This window comes from Cicer arietinum, chromosome 3 (assembly GCF_000331145.2).
Source record: "Cicer arietinum cultivar CDC Frontier isolate Library 1 chromosome 3, Cicar.CDCFrontier_v2.0, whole genome shotgun sequence".
Lineage (NCBI taxonomy): Eukaryota > Viridiplantae > Streptophyta > Magnoliopsida > Fabales > Fabaceae > Cicer > Cicer arietinum.
In genome coordinates, this window is record NC_021162.2 from 18,824,553 (window position 1) to 18,841,973 (window position 17,421).

Below are 17,421 nucleotides of genomic sequence, written 5' to 3' on the forward strand. Positions count from 1 at the left end.
ATTGAATAGAAAAGAAAACCGAAGAAATGAATCAATAGCAATAAGAATCGGTATAATTGTGGCCAATTAAAAGAAAAGAAACCAACAAAAATAGATTAATGGTAATCAATTGACAATTATTTATAATACGTCTTTATAACTAAAAAAAAAAATTATAACAAGAGATAAATGTTTTCACCTTTAGGATTAGAATTAATGGTCTCGGCCGCCGGATGAAATTCATCCTCGCTCGCCGCGTCATATATTACTCACTCTCAATCGTGGGTAGCCTTTGTGTCGAGACATATCCGACAACGTACGAGCAAATAATTTAACAGATTATTTCACCGTCGTGTTCATCTGTCTCGTTCACATACCGCCATATTACGTTATTTTTTTTAAAGAAAAATTAATTTTTTTTTCTTTACTTTAAAACAAATATAGAAGATATAATCCATGAATAAATATTATTATTATTATTATTATTATTATTATTATTATTATTATTATTATTATTATCATCATCATTATTACTATTATTACATTTTTATTTTTATTTTTTGATACATATATAAATAAAAATAATAATAAAATCGGTCAACACATAAATATTTTCTATCTAAGAACTAGGTGTGTTTTGATTTCCCTATTGCACCTGGGGATACGTAGGAGCAAGGTCTTACCTTTGTCAAACCAAATTAATAAAACAAATATTTTTTTTTCTGTTTTCATTAATGTAAATAATTTAATTTTTTATTATTTCTTTTGGGGTAAAAATAAATAAATAAATAAATAGTTTGTATATAATTAATTATAGGGTAGCCGTTTTAAGGGAAAGGTGTTAATAATTCCTTACTCGACTCCCGAATCCAAATTTTTGGTTCAAAAATATTATTTTAGGTTTTATCCAATTTTTCCTTTAATAAAAATAAAATTGGTGGCAACTCCTTTTTCGCGGACAAACCGGACGCGACAGTATCTAATATTTTCTAAATTTTCAAAAAACATAAAAAGATTTGATCTAGAAAAATATAAAACAATAATTAAATTTATTGAGTTTAATATTTTTCTCTTTTAAGTCAACTTTTTTTCTTTCTCTTAATAGGATAAAAACAATTCACTTTTTAAGTTTAAGATACAATGAAAACACAGTTAAAAAATAATAGATACAACGAATACTTTTGCTAAGTAAATAAAATATACAAAAAAATATTAGTGTTGAGATTTAATTTATTTTTAAAATACTGTACAAAGTGAATTTTGATATTGAATCATAATACACTTAGAAAACCCTTCTTTATAACTTATTACAATCCTTCTTCTCCCTCCCTTGTAGGGTTTCAAGCAAAACGGCAAACATGGATGTACAATCAGCCACGTATATGACTCTGTCGCCGGTGGTCCTCTCCGACGATCTAATACCTGAAGTACTTTCCTTTCTATCCGTGAAATCTCTTTTACGATTGAGGTGCGTGAGTAAGTCTTGGAGAGCCCTCATCTCCGATCCCGTGTTCGTGAAATTGCACCTCAAGAAATCATCAACACGAAAAACGCTCTTCTCACTAATGAAGAAGCATCCATTATCAGAATCGGTCGACACTCACCAAAGTGATGGTGAGGTGTATTGCGTTCTATACCCCAAAAGTCGTTTACTCCATAACCCGTCTTTCAAACTTTCCGTTGATTCTTACTACCTATCGAATGAGAAGGACTGCGAACATAAGATAGCAGGTTCCTGCAATGGATTGATCTGTTTGACCGGTTTTTCTTTCACCTTTACATATCGAGAGTACTGGCTTCGTATATGGAACCCAGCCACAAGGACACTGTCTCCAAAAATTGGGTATTTTCGCGATTCTTCCAACTCTCCACATGAATATTACTCGCTTCCAGCTTTCGATTTCAAGTTTGGCTATGACAATTCAACGGACACTTATAAGGTGCTGGCGACTAATATCTATCTCACAGGCACTGTAAGAATTCTCACTTTAGGTGATAATGTTTGGAGAGATATTGAAAGTTTTCCAGTTGTACCTCTGAAGAGAATATACAGAAAGAGTGGAGGTGTGTATTTGGGTGGAACTCTTAATTGGTTGGCGATGGACAATGATTTTCCCTATAGTGTTCTTAAGAATCATGCTACTGTTGAGCAGTTTCGTATTGTTTCGCTTGATTTGGGGACTGAGACTTACAACCAGTACATGCTGCCTCGTCGTTTTGATGAAATGCCGCCTGACATGCCAACTCTTGGTGTGTTGGGTGACTGCCTTTGTTTTTCTTATTCTCCCAACAAAATCAATTTTGTTATATGGAAGATGCAAATATTTGGGGTCGATGAGTCTTGGGTCCAATTTCTTAAAATTAGTTACCAGACTCAGCATCCTGATTTTCATGTAGTGCCGTTATTTCTTTTTGAGGATACACTCATACTTACGAGTCATAAACGCCAATCAATTTTATATAATTGGAGAAATAATACACTAGAGGAAATAAACGTTACTATTGTCAATAATAGAACTACCGATTATGTTGAAAGTTTAGTTTCAATTTTTTGAAAGTAATTTTCTCTTCCAATTGTTATTTGTTTAAATTTATGTTAATTTTCTTAATAATTATCAATTGTGTGAATATTCTTTTTTATGATTTGTGTTTTTGAATGGAATTCTCCTTGAATTAATGAATTTGTTTTGATTTGTATTATTATTAATTAACTAGAAGGCAATTCTCCTTTCGTTCTCTTTCATTCAATTTATTTTCTTCCTTCCTACATCTCCTTAGCTTACTGTTGCTATAATTAAATCCACTTTCTTCTACTGATTTGCTTGTAACTTCGGGTAGCAATTGCTTGCTATGCTGCAAACCTTTATATTGCAGAAAATTGCAATTGTTGTTGCGATACCATTGTAGTGATTTAAAATCTACATGCAATACTAAAAAATGCAATTGTGGTTGCTGACTGCAATTTAAATTTTATGGTTAAAATAGAAAAACACATTTGAATTATATTGTTTATTAATGATTTGTTTCGATTTTATTCATGGTATGAAAAGATCATAGCATTTATTGATACCTATAAATGAAAAATCTAATATTTGAAGTAAATTATATTATAAATTTCAAAGAAAATACATTAAAAATACAATTGGACAATTGTTTATTTAATAAATTAAAACTAATTATAATATTTTTAAAAAAAAAATATTAATAAATAATAATAATAATAATAATAATAATAATAATAATAATAATAATTTGCTGCTTACCAAATTAGACAATTTGCAATTAATTAATTTGTTACTTACCAAATTGTACAACATATTAATTTTCTCATTTAATGGTTAAATTGATGAAATATCACAAATTGAAAAAATTAAATTTCTCACTAAATGTGATTTAGTAAATTGATTAATTTTCTCATTAATTTACAAATTGATTTAATATCTAAATAATTGATTCGTGTGATTAGAAAAAGTAATAAAAGTAAACAATTAACTTAATCTAATAATTTTATATATAGATATTTTTAAAATGCCTTTGGAAGATGAATATATTTAATTTAATTTTCTCTTTTGAGATAAATTAACAATACATTAGTATACAATATATTACCTGATTTTGTCTCAATATATCAAAACAATTGATTCGTGTGATTGGTAATATGGTAAAATATATATATCAAAATTAATGTTGTTGAATAAATGTGACAAAGTAAACAAGGTAATGTAGATTTAATTTACCAAATCATATTTAATGAGAAAATTAATTTTAGCAATTTGTGATTAATCATTAATTTTACCATTCAATGAAAAAATTAATCAATTGTACAATTTGGTAACAAATTGATTAATCGCAAATTGTTCAATTTGGTAAGTATCAAATTAATTTTAGCAAATTGGTTAATCACAAATTGTACAATTTGGTAAATAGTAAATAGTAAATTATTATTATTATTATTATTATTATTATTATTATTATTATTATTATTATTATTATTTAGTATTTTTTTAAATATTATAATTCATTTTCATTTATTAAATAAATAATTGTCCAATTAGTATTTTTAATGTATTTTCTTTGAAATTTATAAAATAATTTACTATTTTTAATTTTAATTTTAATTTTTAATTTTTTTAATTATAATCATTTTTAATCATAATTATTATTATGTTTTATTTATTATTATTATTATTTATTAATTTATCATTTATTATAATTATTTATTAATTTATTATTGTTATTTATTAATGTATTATTTATTATTATTATTATTATTATTTATTAATATATTAAATTCATATAATAATGCATAAAAAGACAACAACAAAAAATTCAACCCTAATAAGAGGTCGTCCCCTAGGCCAACGACATCCTACTAGGTCCATTTCAGTGTTGCTTTCAGCTGGTCTACCCTGGACCAGCGACTTCCTATTGGACCCAAAAATTATAGAAATCTGGTATATAATGTTGAGACAAAATCTCTCTCAAATAATTTTAATGATAACAAAATTAATTAAAAGTTTATGATTGAGGTTAATGGCTAATATATGCTTTTGAGTGTATTCATATAAGAAAACAAGTTATTATTCATTAAGGCAAAAAGAAGGAAATTCTGAGTTAAATCTGGAGCATGGAAAATATTGACGATGGCCTCGCGAGATTGATGAATATTCAAATCTACAGAATACTCATCCTCGATGAAATGAATTGTTTATTATTTAAACAAAGGCAAAACAGTATTAAAGAATAAAGTGTTTGATTCTTTAAACAAAGGCAAAACTTTATTAAAGAATAAATAAAGAAAAGGAGTAAGATGGCAAAAGAAAGGTACGAGAAAGGTTTACACTAGGTTGGGTCTATGGTCAACACATTTGAAAAAGCAACCCATCACATCATGTGCAAAGGCTACAAGCAGACTTATAGACCACTCTTGTGTGAATTAAAAAACAATATATAGTCAATCTTCAAAAAGGCAACAACAAACAAGTCAAAAGTGAAAGTCATCACATGTCTTAAAGAAAGGAAAGAGAAAAGGACTTCGCATGAAGCCTTTATAAGCATTGAATAAAGGAGAACGAAAAGGACATCACATGGTCTTACAAGCATTAAAGAAAGGAAAGAGAAAAGGGCAACACATGCCCCAAGTTTCTAGAAAATCTGCAACATCGTACTTGAGGATGGACTGCATCTGTCAAAGGATAGTTGGATGGCAGTTTCGTAATTATAAGAAATTACCTTGGGCTTTTTGAATTGATTTTCCAACGGTCATAAAAAGATTGGCATATGAAGTGAACATCATAAGACTTCTATAAAAGGCATCAAGCTCTTCTTCATCAAATACACAACACATTGCATTAAAAAGATCAAGGATCTTAAAGCTTTCAAGAAGCAACATCCATCCTCTCTTCATACTTTCTACAATCCTACATTAGATATTTGTAAATCCTTTGAGAAAGTATAAAGAATCAATCACTCTCATATCACATTGTAATTTCCATGTGAGATACCCTTGGAAATATTCGAAACCTGATTGTAAGCTTGGTGAAGCTAAAGAATACACAATTTGTAATCTTTCTCTGTGAGAGGTTGATCTGTTTTAACATTAGTGAAATCTCATAAGAGTGTGAGGACTGAATGTAGCATTCATTTGGTGAACCAGTATAAAAATCGTGTGTGTCATTCTCATATTTTTCTCTCACTCTTTAGCTCAGCTCAAATCTGAAAGTTTCAAAAACCCATCCTCGCGCTTTCCATCCTCTACGAGAGGATAGTTTAAAAACACTTGAAAATTATTTTTAACAGCAAAATCCCTATTCAACCCCTCTTCTAGTGATATTTAGCTACATCAATTGGCATCAGAGCGAGGTTCTCTAGAAAATTACATCTAACAGTGTAATAGAAAAAGATCCAAAAAGAAAAATGTCAAAGCTAAGTATATTCCTGAAGGATGATCATCCAGCCGACCTCCCTATTTTGATGGCACAGATTACTACCACTAGAAAGGTAAAATGACACTATTTCTCATATCACAAGACAACATTATGTGGTCTGTAGTTGAAAATGGGGATCACGTCATCAGAACCAACAACGTAGATGCAACCTCTGATGAGAAACCTCAAGCACAATGAACGGCTGATGAAAATAAAAAGGTACTCCTAAACTCTAAAGCTCATTTATTTCTAACGTGTGCTATGAGCAGGAAGAGTATGATAGAGTCGAAGAGTGCAAAAGCGCTAAGGAGCTCTGGGACACTCTAAGGATCCATCATGAAGGAGCAAGTCACGTGAAAGAAGCAAGAATTGACATGGGAGTAAGAGATTTCGAACTATTCGAAATGAAGGAAGAGGAAACTATTGATGAAATGTTCTCAAGGTTAACAATCATATTAAACAACTTGAGATCTCTTGAAAAGGTGTACTCCGTTCAAGAAAGGATAAAAAAAATCCTAAGGAGTTTACCAAAAGAATGGAGGCCAATGGTGACTGCCATTACAGAAGCACGAGACTTGACCAACATGAAATTGGAAGATTTAGTTGGTACTCTAAGAGCTCATGAACCATTATTGCTGGCTGACAAACCTAGCAGAAAAGGAAAAATGATTGCACTAAAAACAAGTAAAATAAAAAGTTCATCCTCTAAGAAGACTGAAGATGTCATGAAAAAGGAAAGCTCGGAGTATCCTCTATCTGAGGAAGAGGATGAACTCGCTCTGATTTCTAGAAGAATCCAGAGGATGATAAATCAAAGAGGACAAGATAGAAGATCTCCTCAAAAAGAAAAAACTAACAAAAGTCAGATAACTTGTTTTGGATGCAACAAGATGAGACACTACAAAACTGAGTGTCCTCTCAACAAAAGGAACTCAAGAAGATTTTCCTACAAAAACAAATCCATGATGATTACTTGGGATGACAGTGACGAGTCATCCTCTGAGCAAGAAAAGGAAGAAGAAACCAACCTCTGTCTCATGGCAAAATCAGAAACTGAAAAAGTAAGTATTTCAAAACTATGTCCTTCTTGTGAACAATTAGAAATTGATTTTGAAAATCTTTTAAATGACTCAAATACTTTATCTCATAAATGTGGTTTTCACAAAAATCAACTTTATGAAATAAAGAAACTCAATGAGGAACTTCAAGCCAAGAATGAGAAGTATGAAAAAATCATTCTAGATTTGCAGCTATCTCATGAGAAATTATCTGAGCAGCAAGCACTTTTAAATAAAAAGAATGTCAGAATTCATCCTCCAGAAGAGGACACAGAAAAAGAAATTTTAAAAGTAGAGGTTGAAAAACTAAAAAATGACATTACCAACTTTGTTAAATCTACTGAAATATTTCAAAAGATAATGGGATCTCAATCTGGAATATTCGACAAAGCTGGTATTGGTTTTAAAAGTTCTGAAAAACAAAAATTGTATGAAAATTTTTTATTTCCTAAAAAATAAGAGGATAGGGCAAAATGCACTTTTTACAAAAAACTTGGGCACACTTTCAAAATCTGTCACGCTAAGAAGAAAACTGACAATATAAAGAAAGGATGTTCATTTTGTGGTAAACATGGGCACCACGATTCTATTTGTTATCACAAAAGAAAAATCCTCACAAGAGGAAAAACTAACCAACAAGGACCCGATGTTATATGGGTACCTAAGTTACTTTTAAACCCTAACACAGGTTCACCCTCTGATCAACAAAAGAAAGCTTTGGTACTTGGACAGTAGGTGCTCAAGGCATATGTCAAGGGATAAGCATTTGCTTTATTTCCTTGGTAACAATGATAAAACTCAAATAAAAGGTATAAGTATTATTGGTAAAAATAATTCAGCTAAAATTGAAAATGTTCAGTATGTCGATGGTTTAAAACATAACTTGGTATGCATTAGTCAATTATGTGATAGCGGTTTTGAAGTCATTTTTAAGTCTACTCTATGTGAGGTTTAACATTCATCCTCGGGTAGAGTTTTCTTCTCTGGTATTAGAAAAAAGAATTTATATGAACTTTATCTGGATGACTTACCCACTGAATCTTGTTTTATATCCATTGATAAAGATAAATGGATTTGGCACAAAAGAGTTGGTCATACAAGCTTAAAAACTATTTCTAATTTATCAAAGTTAGAATGAGTTAAAGTTCTTCCAAAAATTAATTTTGAGAAAGACAAAGTTTGTGAAGCTTGTGTTAAAGGAAAACAAGTTAAAAATAGTTTTCACTCAAAAAATATTGTTTCAACCAAACATCCTCTTGAACTTATTCAAATTGACCTTTTTGGTCCCATCAAAACTCCAAGTCTTAGTGGAAAAAGATATGGTTTTGCCATTGTTGATGATTTCTCTCGTTTTACTTGGGTTTTATTTTTAAAACACAAAGATGAAGCTTTTGAGGCATTCCACCATTTTTGTAAAAATATTCAAAATGAAAAATGCTCAAAAATTGTCTCGATGAGAAGTGACCATGAAGGTGAATTCGAAAATGAATCCTTTAAAAATCTTTGTGAAGAAAATGGTATTTCTCATAATTTTTCTTGTCCAAGAACACCCCAACAAAATGGTGTTGTTGAAAGGAAAAATAGAACATTACAAGAGATGGCTAGAACTACTTTAAATGAATCCAACATTGAAAAATACTTTTGGGCCGAAGCTATAAACACCGCTTGTTATATTTCAAATCATGCATCCATTAGAAAAATTTTAAACAAAACTCCATATGAACTATGGAAGGGCCGAAAACCAAATATTTCATATTTTCATATATTTGGATGTAATTGCTACATTCTAAATAATAAAGAAAATTTAGGAAAATTTGACCCAAAATCTGATAAAGGAATTTTTCTAGGATATTCCACAACGTCAAAAGGTTATAGAATGTATAATCTTAGGGCTCAAACTGTGGAGGAGCCCATGCATGTTGTTTTTGATGAATTTGATGAGTTGTGTTTAGAAAATATGGATAAACATGAAGAAGATGAACATTCATCCTCTCAAGCACCCAATCCAAATGAAGAGGATGATTCTGATCCAACCTATCAGCAACCTCCAAGAGGATGGAAAACTGTCACACATCATCCTCCTGAACTTATCATTGGAAATACGGTCGATGGTGTTAGAACCAGAAATTCTCTAAGAGAAAATCCTATCAACATGGTCATGACATCCCAAGTTGAATCAAAAACTATTGATCAAGCAATTGGTGACAAATCATGGATTGAAGCTATGATGGAGGAGCTTTCACAGTTTGAAAGGAACAAAGTTTGGAATCTTGTGCCCCGTCCTCTGGAAAAATCCATCATTGGTACTAAATGGATATTCAGAAACAAACTAAATGAGGATGGAGAAGTCATTAGAAATAAAGCAAGATTAGGGGCACAAAGTTACAACCAACAAGAAGGAATTGATTATGATGAAACCTTTGCACCCGTAGCAAGACATGAAGCAATAAGAATCCTCTTAGCTTATGCTACTCATAAAGGTATCAAATTATTCCAAATGGATGTCAAAAGTGCCTTTTTGAATGGGCTCTTAAATGAAGAGGTATATGTTCACCAACCTCCTGGGTTTGAAGATGAAAAGAAGCCAAATCATGTGTTCAAACTCTCAAAAGCTCTATATGGATTAAAGCAAGCTCCTCGAGCTTGGTATGAGAGGTTAAGTTCTTTTCTAAAAGAAAATGGATTCATTAGAGGACAAATTGATACTACTCTTTTCAAGAAGACTCTTGAGAAGGATTTATTGATTGTTCAAATATATGTCGATGACATAATCTTCTGGTCCACAAATGAAAAGATGTGTAAAGAGATCTCCAACCTCATGCAAAGTGAGTTTGAGATGAGTATGATGGGGGAATTAAAATTCTTCCTTGGTTTACAAATCAAACAACGAGAGGATGGCATTTTTATATCACAAGAAAAATACACCAATGATTTACTCAACAAATATAACATGAGTTCAGCCAAGAGTATGGGAACTCCTATGCACCCATCCTCCATACATCACAAAGATAATGAAGGAACTCAAATATCTGAAAAAGAGTATATATGGATGATTGGATCCTTGCTATATTTAACAGCCAATAGACCGGACATAGTCTTTGCAGTCGACCTTTGTGCAAGATTGTAATCCTCTTCTAAAGAATCTCTTCTTACTACAGTGAAAAGGATTTTTAGATATCTTGTGGGCACGATCAATCTGGGAATTTGGTACAAAAAATGTTCAAATCTTGATCTCGCATCTTATTGTGATGCCGACTATGCGGGAGATAATGTTGAAAGGAAGAGCACAAGCGGAGCTTGCCAACTTCTGGGTAAATCTCTAATAAGTTGTTCATGCAAAAAACAAAGTATTATTGCTCTTTCAACTACAGAGGTTGAATATGTATCAGCTGCGCAATGCTGCTCACAATTACTGTGGAAAAAGAATCAACTAGAGGATTACTAATTAAGGTACGCAAAAATTCCCATCCTCTGTGATAATACAAGTGCCATTAATCTTTCTAAAAATCTCATTCAACATTCAAGATCTAAGCATATTGAAATTAAACATCATTTTATAAGAGAATATGTTCAAAAGGGGGATATAGAATTAATTTTCATTGATACTGAAAATCAATTGGCTGACATTTTTACCAAACCTCTCGAAGAGGATCAGTTCAAATACATCTTAAAAGAACTCTCCATCATAAATTTTTCCAAAGTTATTTAAATATTTTAATTCTGTTTTTTCTCTGTTTTTATTTAATTTTACGTTTTATGTTTTTAGTCAAAAGGGAATATCAAATCTGATCCCTAAAATAATGTCTAAAAATTAGAGGATAGGAAAACCAACAGAAGACTCAATGTACTCTTTGGTGAAACTCCCTGTTGACAAGTCTGTCAAGGCATGCGCATGCCTATCCATTGGTCAAATGGGTGGCACGCCTTGCAAACTTCCCATCCCACATTTATTGCGCAGACTGCATTAAATGCAGTTCATCATGATTCCCGCATCATCATCATTACGCTTCATCAACGACTCTCTTTCCTTCTCTCTCTTTCTCTCATGTTTTTAATTTTTTATTATTATCTTCTCTCTCCTTTTTAATTTCTCTCTCTCTCTCCCATGCAATCAACCTTCTTTCTCTCTCCATTAATCAGTTTTCTTTCTATTTCTTCACCACAACTTCAAACTCCTCTATCAGCTTTCAAAAAACCATTTTGTCCAAAACACTTTTCTTCCATCCTCTTAGCAAAAATGGCACGCATTAAACATACAGCCAAGCGAAAAATCTCATCTTTTGGACCAGAAAAGAATTTTCACAACTATTCAAGCTTTGAGTCTGATCAACAAGAAAAAGATCACTGCACTGCCTCTCCTACTCATGCACCTTCTCAAATTGTTACTTAAAAATCCAAAAATCGCTCATCTTCAACTAACATTGCCTCTACGCCGATTAGGAGATCCTCCAGAATTCTGTATGGGGTTGTCTCCTCAAAGAAAAAGGTTCCTCAAGACAAAATTATTCATGTAGTTGATTCAGATGACTCTGAAGAAATCTCATCTGCGGCATACATCCCTAAATCTTCACCTGAAAAATCCTCTGTTCCAAAATAACCTCCTTCTACAAAATTACCTCCTTCTAAAAAACAACCTCCTCTCAAAAAATTACGTCCATCATCCAAAACAACTTCCACCATTCCTCTTTTTGATTCTCCAGATTCATAATCAAATTATATCTCAAAATGGCACGATAAATATGTGGCCAATGGAAAGCTCATTGACCTGGATGACTTAAAACGCGAGGGTTTTAACGCTGAAGAAGTATTTGATTAGTTAGGATGGACTTCCTTCTTTTGAATCAATGAACCCCAATACCCACGTCTTGTGAAGGCGTTCTATGCTGCGTGTAATGGTTGTAAAGGAAGTTCTGGTTTCAGTTTTGTACTCAAAGGAGCACACTTGGAAGTAAATCCCAATACCTTATGCCAAATCCTTGACCTACAAAATGCTGGAGCTCACTGCTTTGCTGAAACATGGTATGCGCAACATACGATCACTGGAACTTCTGTCCTTCAGAACATTCTGATAAATCCTCCTAAGCCTCTCGTGGCTTCAAACCTTCCTCCTCTTTGTCGGATTCTTCACAATATTTGCGTTCACTTGATAGTGCCTAGAGTCGGGAGCTTTGAAAAAGTAACAGAACTTGATATTCTGACTATTCAAACCTACTGTTCGCACTCCCACTCCCTCATCTGACTCAGTTGAATCTATTCGTCCTCAATCTCCAAATCTCAGTAAAAATCCCTCAACACATACTGCTGCTCTTTCAGTTGAGAATGCTTTTGAAGAAAATCCTCTACCACGTTCAGTCTGAACTCCTCTCCTATTTCTCCAAATAATGCAACTTTTAATTCTGGTCCCAATTTAGAAACACATTCCCAACCTCTTCCAAAGGTTTCTGAGCATTTTGGCTCTTTTGATTCCTTTTTTGCAACACAATTTGATAATTCATCCAAAGAAAAAGTTGGGAGCTCGCACCACAAAAGTGCGAGTAATGAATCAAAGCCAAGCAAGAAATGAGCTGGCAATCCGGATAACAAGCATTTAAAGTTACTAAAGACCATTAGGAAGGATCAAAAGAAATTGCTAGTCAATTTCTCTCACTTCCAAACCACAATTGCTCAGTTGGCCTCATTCTTGAATGGGTCACCAAACATTTGGTTCCATCCATTGTTGCTGATGATCGCCCTCATGTGTTGCCCGCCCAGTCATCCTATGTTTCGAACTCATCATCATCATCTTCATCTGACGATTCATCTTTCGCTGATTGATTTTACTCTATTTTTTTACTACTTTTTGTTGCTGACTTCATTCAGGGGGAGTCAGATTATGAAAAACTTTGTGTTATATGTTGGTTGAATATTTCTGTTAACTTTTTGATGTTATGTTAGAACTTCTAAATCTTTTGATATTATTGTTAAATTGCTGGAATTTAATCAATTATGATCAGTATTAATGAATGTTCTATTTACCTCAATATTGCATAATTTCAAAACATTGCTTTTACTTGAATGTTAAAAGGGAAATTTTTTCAAAACTATCACTTGTACGATTGAGGGGGAGTTTAATTATTTCATCCTTACATATAACAAAAATCATAATCTAAAGAATTTTGTCATCATCAAAAAGGGGGAGATTGTTGAGACAAAATCTCTCTCAAATAATTTTAATGATAACAAAATTAATTAAAAGAGTATGATTGAGGTTAATGACTAATCTGTCCTTTTGAGTGTATTCATATAAGAAAACGGGTTATTATTCATTAAGGCAAAAAGAAGAAAATTCTGAGTTAAATCTGGAGCATGGAAAATACTGAGGATGGCCTCGCGAGATTGATGAATATTCAAATCTGCAGAATACTCATCCTCGCTGAAATGAATTGTTTATTATTTAAACAAAGGCAAAATAGTATTAAAGAATAAAGTGTTTGATTCTTTTAACAAAGGCAAAACTTTATTAAAGAATAAATAAAGAAAAGGAGTAAGATGGCAAAAGAAAGGTACGAGAAAGGTTTACACTAGGTTGGGTCTATGGTCAACACATTTGAAAAAGCAACCCATCACATCATGTGCAAAGGCTATAAGCAGACCTATAGATCACTCTTGTGTGAACTAAAAAACAATATAAAGTCAATCTTCAAAAAGGCAACAACAAACAAGCCAAAAGTGAAAGTCATCACATGTCTCAAAGAAAGGAAATAGAAAATGACTTCACATGAAGCCTTTACAAGCATTGAATAAAGGAGAACGAAAAGGACATCACATAGTCTTACAAGCATTAAAGAAAGGAAAGAGAAAAGGACAGCACATGCCCCAAGTTTCCAGAAAATCTACAACCTCGTACTTGAGGATGGACTGCATCTGTCTAAGGACAGCTAGATGGCAGTTTCGTAATTATATGAAAAGATTTTGGGCTTTTTGAATTGATTTTCCAATGGTCATAAAAAGCTTGGCATATGAACTGAACATTATAAGACTTTTATAAAAGGCAGCAAGCTCTTCTTCATCAAATACACAACACATTGCATTAAAAAGATCAAGGATCTTAAAGCTTTCAAGAAGAAACATCCATCATCTCTTTATACTTTCTACAATCCTACATTAGATCTTTGTAAATCCTTTGAGAAAGTATAAAGAATCAATCACTCTCATATCACATTTTAATTTCCATGTGAGGTACACTTGGAAATATTCGAAACCTGATTGTAAGCTTGGTGAAGCTAAAGAATACTCAATTTGTAATCTTCCTCTGTGAGAGGTTAATCTGTTTGAAAATTAGTGAAATCTCACAAGAGTGTGAGGACTGAATATAGCCTTCATTGGGTGAACTAGTATAAAAATTGTGTGTGTCATTCTCATATTTTTCTCTCACTCTTTAGCTCAACTCAAATCTAAAAGTTTGAAAAATCCATCCTCACGTTTTCCATCCTCTACGAGAGGATAGTTTAAAAACACTTGAAAATTATTTTTAGCATCAAAATCCCTATTCAACCCCCCTTCTAGTGATATTTAGCTACATCATATAAAACTAAGAATAGAGTATTTAATTAAAAAAAAAAGGATATTACTGAAGAAAAAAAAATCCAATGAATTTTTCTGTTTTTAATGGAATAATAGAGGGATATTTTGATTATTTGGTTTAAAAGTGATGGGAATTACCGTTATAATTAAAGACCTATTAAAAGTTACAAATATGTATTAATCACGTATTTAACATATATTTTATTAACTATTTACATTAAATAAAATATTTCAAATGTTTTATATTTTAGTAATTGATTAATGTTTTATTAACTAGCCCAATTTTCGAATAAAATAAAATAAAAATACTCTATTTTGAAAACTATATACTAAACTACTTTTTTTTGTCTTAATTATAAATGGCTTTTGCAAACTCGAGTTTCCAAAAGACAAATTCCTTAAGGGATATTTAAAAAAAAATCATTTTTGTTTCAAATTAAGAATATATATATATATATATATATATATATATATATATATATATATATATAATTCATTCATAAAAAATATCATAAACTTGACAGCGTTTTGGTACATCACGAGTTTGTTCTTCTTCTTGATCTTCAACTTCTTGCTCTTAAGGATGTCTAAGAGGAAGAGTCGAGGAGGAAGTGATGTACAAGAACTACTTCCACCTTTGAGTCCAGTTGGATATTTGATTTAACAGAGTATATGCATATTAAATTCATCTTCGCTTGATGCAAATGATAGTCGACAATTGTCTTCTTGATGTGATTGTTGGTCATCAAAATTAAATTATTTCTCTGACGTGAACCCACAAGATTGATGTGGTGTGGGGGAATAAGTATGAGGAGGTGGTCGAGTGTTATGATTGATGTGGTGTGTGAGAATAAGTAAGAGGAGGCGGCCGAGTGCTAGAAGGTTTTGGTATATAATATTGCTTTTGTTGTGTTGTGTTGTGTTGGGCATTGATTCTTGGAATTATTGGAAAAAATCGTAGGTAGATTGTGGTGGAGGTTGGGTGGATTGGCACGAGGATCAACCAATTGATTTTCTACGGAAATAAATCGTTTGGAATTTTTCTAAAACCAAACCATGTATTCATAACTTGGTTTAAAACAGTTAAAGATTAGATTATAATACTTGATAATTTTAACATCATTTATAACAAGATATGCATTAAGTGAGACATCATTCAAATATTACCGCAATGAAATTAGGATGGCAAATCCAGAGGCTTTAAGTGTTGTAGCTAAATATCACTAGAAGGGGGGGTTGAATAGGGATTTTGCTGTTAAAAACAATTTTTAAGTGTTTTAAAAACTATCCTCTTGCTAAGGATGGCTAGCTCGAGGATGGGATTTTTAAATCGTTAGATCTAAGCTGAGTAAAAAAATTAGGAGCAGAATATGAGGGACACACACACAATTTTATACTGGTTCACCCAAAGATGGCTACGTCCAGTCCTCACACCCTTGTGAGATTTCACTAACTTTCAAAACAGATCAATCATCAACCCGAGGATGATTACAACTGTGTATTATCAAGCTTCACCAAGCTTACAATCAATTTCCAAATATTTCCAAGCTTCACTCACTAGGAAATTACAAAGTAGAATGAGAGTGATTGATACTTAATACTTTCTCAAAGGATATACAAAGATATAGTGTAGGATCAAAGAAAGTAATAAGGGAGGATGTGATTTGCTTCTTGAAAGCTTTAAGATGCTTGATCTTTTTATGCAAGTGTGTTGTGTGTCTTCCAATGGAGAGCTTGTATGCATTTTATAGAGATTCAAGCCCTTGATGACCGTTGGAGCTCATTATCAAAGGATCCAAAGTTTTCATCAAAATTACAGAACTGCCACTCAGCTTGTTAGGCTTAGGCAGAAACCATCCTCTTGCAGCATAGCTTTGATCTTGACATGTCCTTGCTTTTTCTCTTTAATCAAAGTGCAAGGCTGTTTCTGAGCTGCATTTTTCGAAGACTTTAAGGTCTAGGTTGGCTTCATCTTTTGAGGTGATGTTGACAAGAGAGAAAAAGCCACTTTATGACATAGGGCTGTCATACTCAGTCCGAGGATCAGATCTAGCAGCAACATGTGATCTTCCATTTTTGGCTTGTTTCAAGTTGCCTTTTGCTATCTTGACTTCCTTATGAATTAAAACGTGCAAGCCCATTAAATGGTCAGATTTTGACCTTTGCACATGCTTGATAGGTTGCTTTCACTTTTGCTGGCCTATCCTCTGCCTATTCTGCCATCCTCTGCATACTAGATCTAGCCATATTCATCTTTTTCTTTTGACCTTTTGACTCTTAATTTTATTTCCATCCTCACGAGGGTTTTCCATCCTCAGGCCAAAATCACTTTTTCCTTCTTTTTGCCTTAATGATTAATAACCTATTATCTTAAATGAATACACTCAAGAGCACATGTTAGTCATTAACCACAATCATAATCTCTTAAGTAATTTTGTTATCATTAAAATCATTTGAGAGATTTTGTCTCAACAATCTCCCCCTTTTTGATAATGAAAAAATTCTTTAGATTATGATTTTAAATAAGACAAAGATAAAATGTTTATGCTCCCCCTCAATTATATGTGTAATAATTTTTAAAACTAAAAACCATTACACCCCCTAGATGTATGCCAAAGTGTTGAAATAACATGATTTTAATCATACAAATGACATCATGATAATTAGATAAAAATTTAAAGAGTTGTTCAACAAAGCATAAACATGGGTTCATAAGCAACACAGCAATACCACAACAGTTTTAACATCATGAACTTAATCACTAAACAGAAAACATAACATAAAAACATAATCATTCTCCCCCTGAATTTGGCAGCAGCAAAAAGAAATAATAACATATTTAATCTGAGGAGGCTGGTTCATCTGATGAGGATGAAGGAGATGGAACATCAGAG

At 32.2% G+C, this 17,421-nt stretch overlaps 1 protein-coding gene across 1 annotated transcript; it reads left to right on the top strand.

Moving 5' to 3' along the window:
• The first annotated feature begins 1,337 nt into the window (after positions 1 to 1,337).
• LOC101490881 (F-box/kelch-repeat protein At3g23880-like) lies at positions 1,338 to 2,534 on the top strand. The gene has a single exon (XM_004492050.2). The coding sequence runs from the start codon at positions 1,338 to 1,340 to the stop codon at positions 2,532 to 2,534; it is 1,197 nt and encodes a 398-aa protein (XP_004492107.2).
• The last annotated feature ends 14,887 nt before the right edge of the window (positions 2,535 to 17,421 follow it).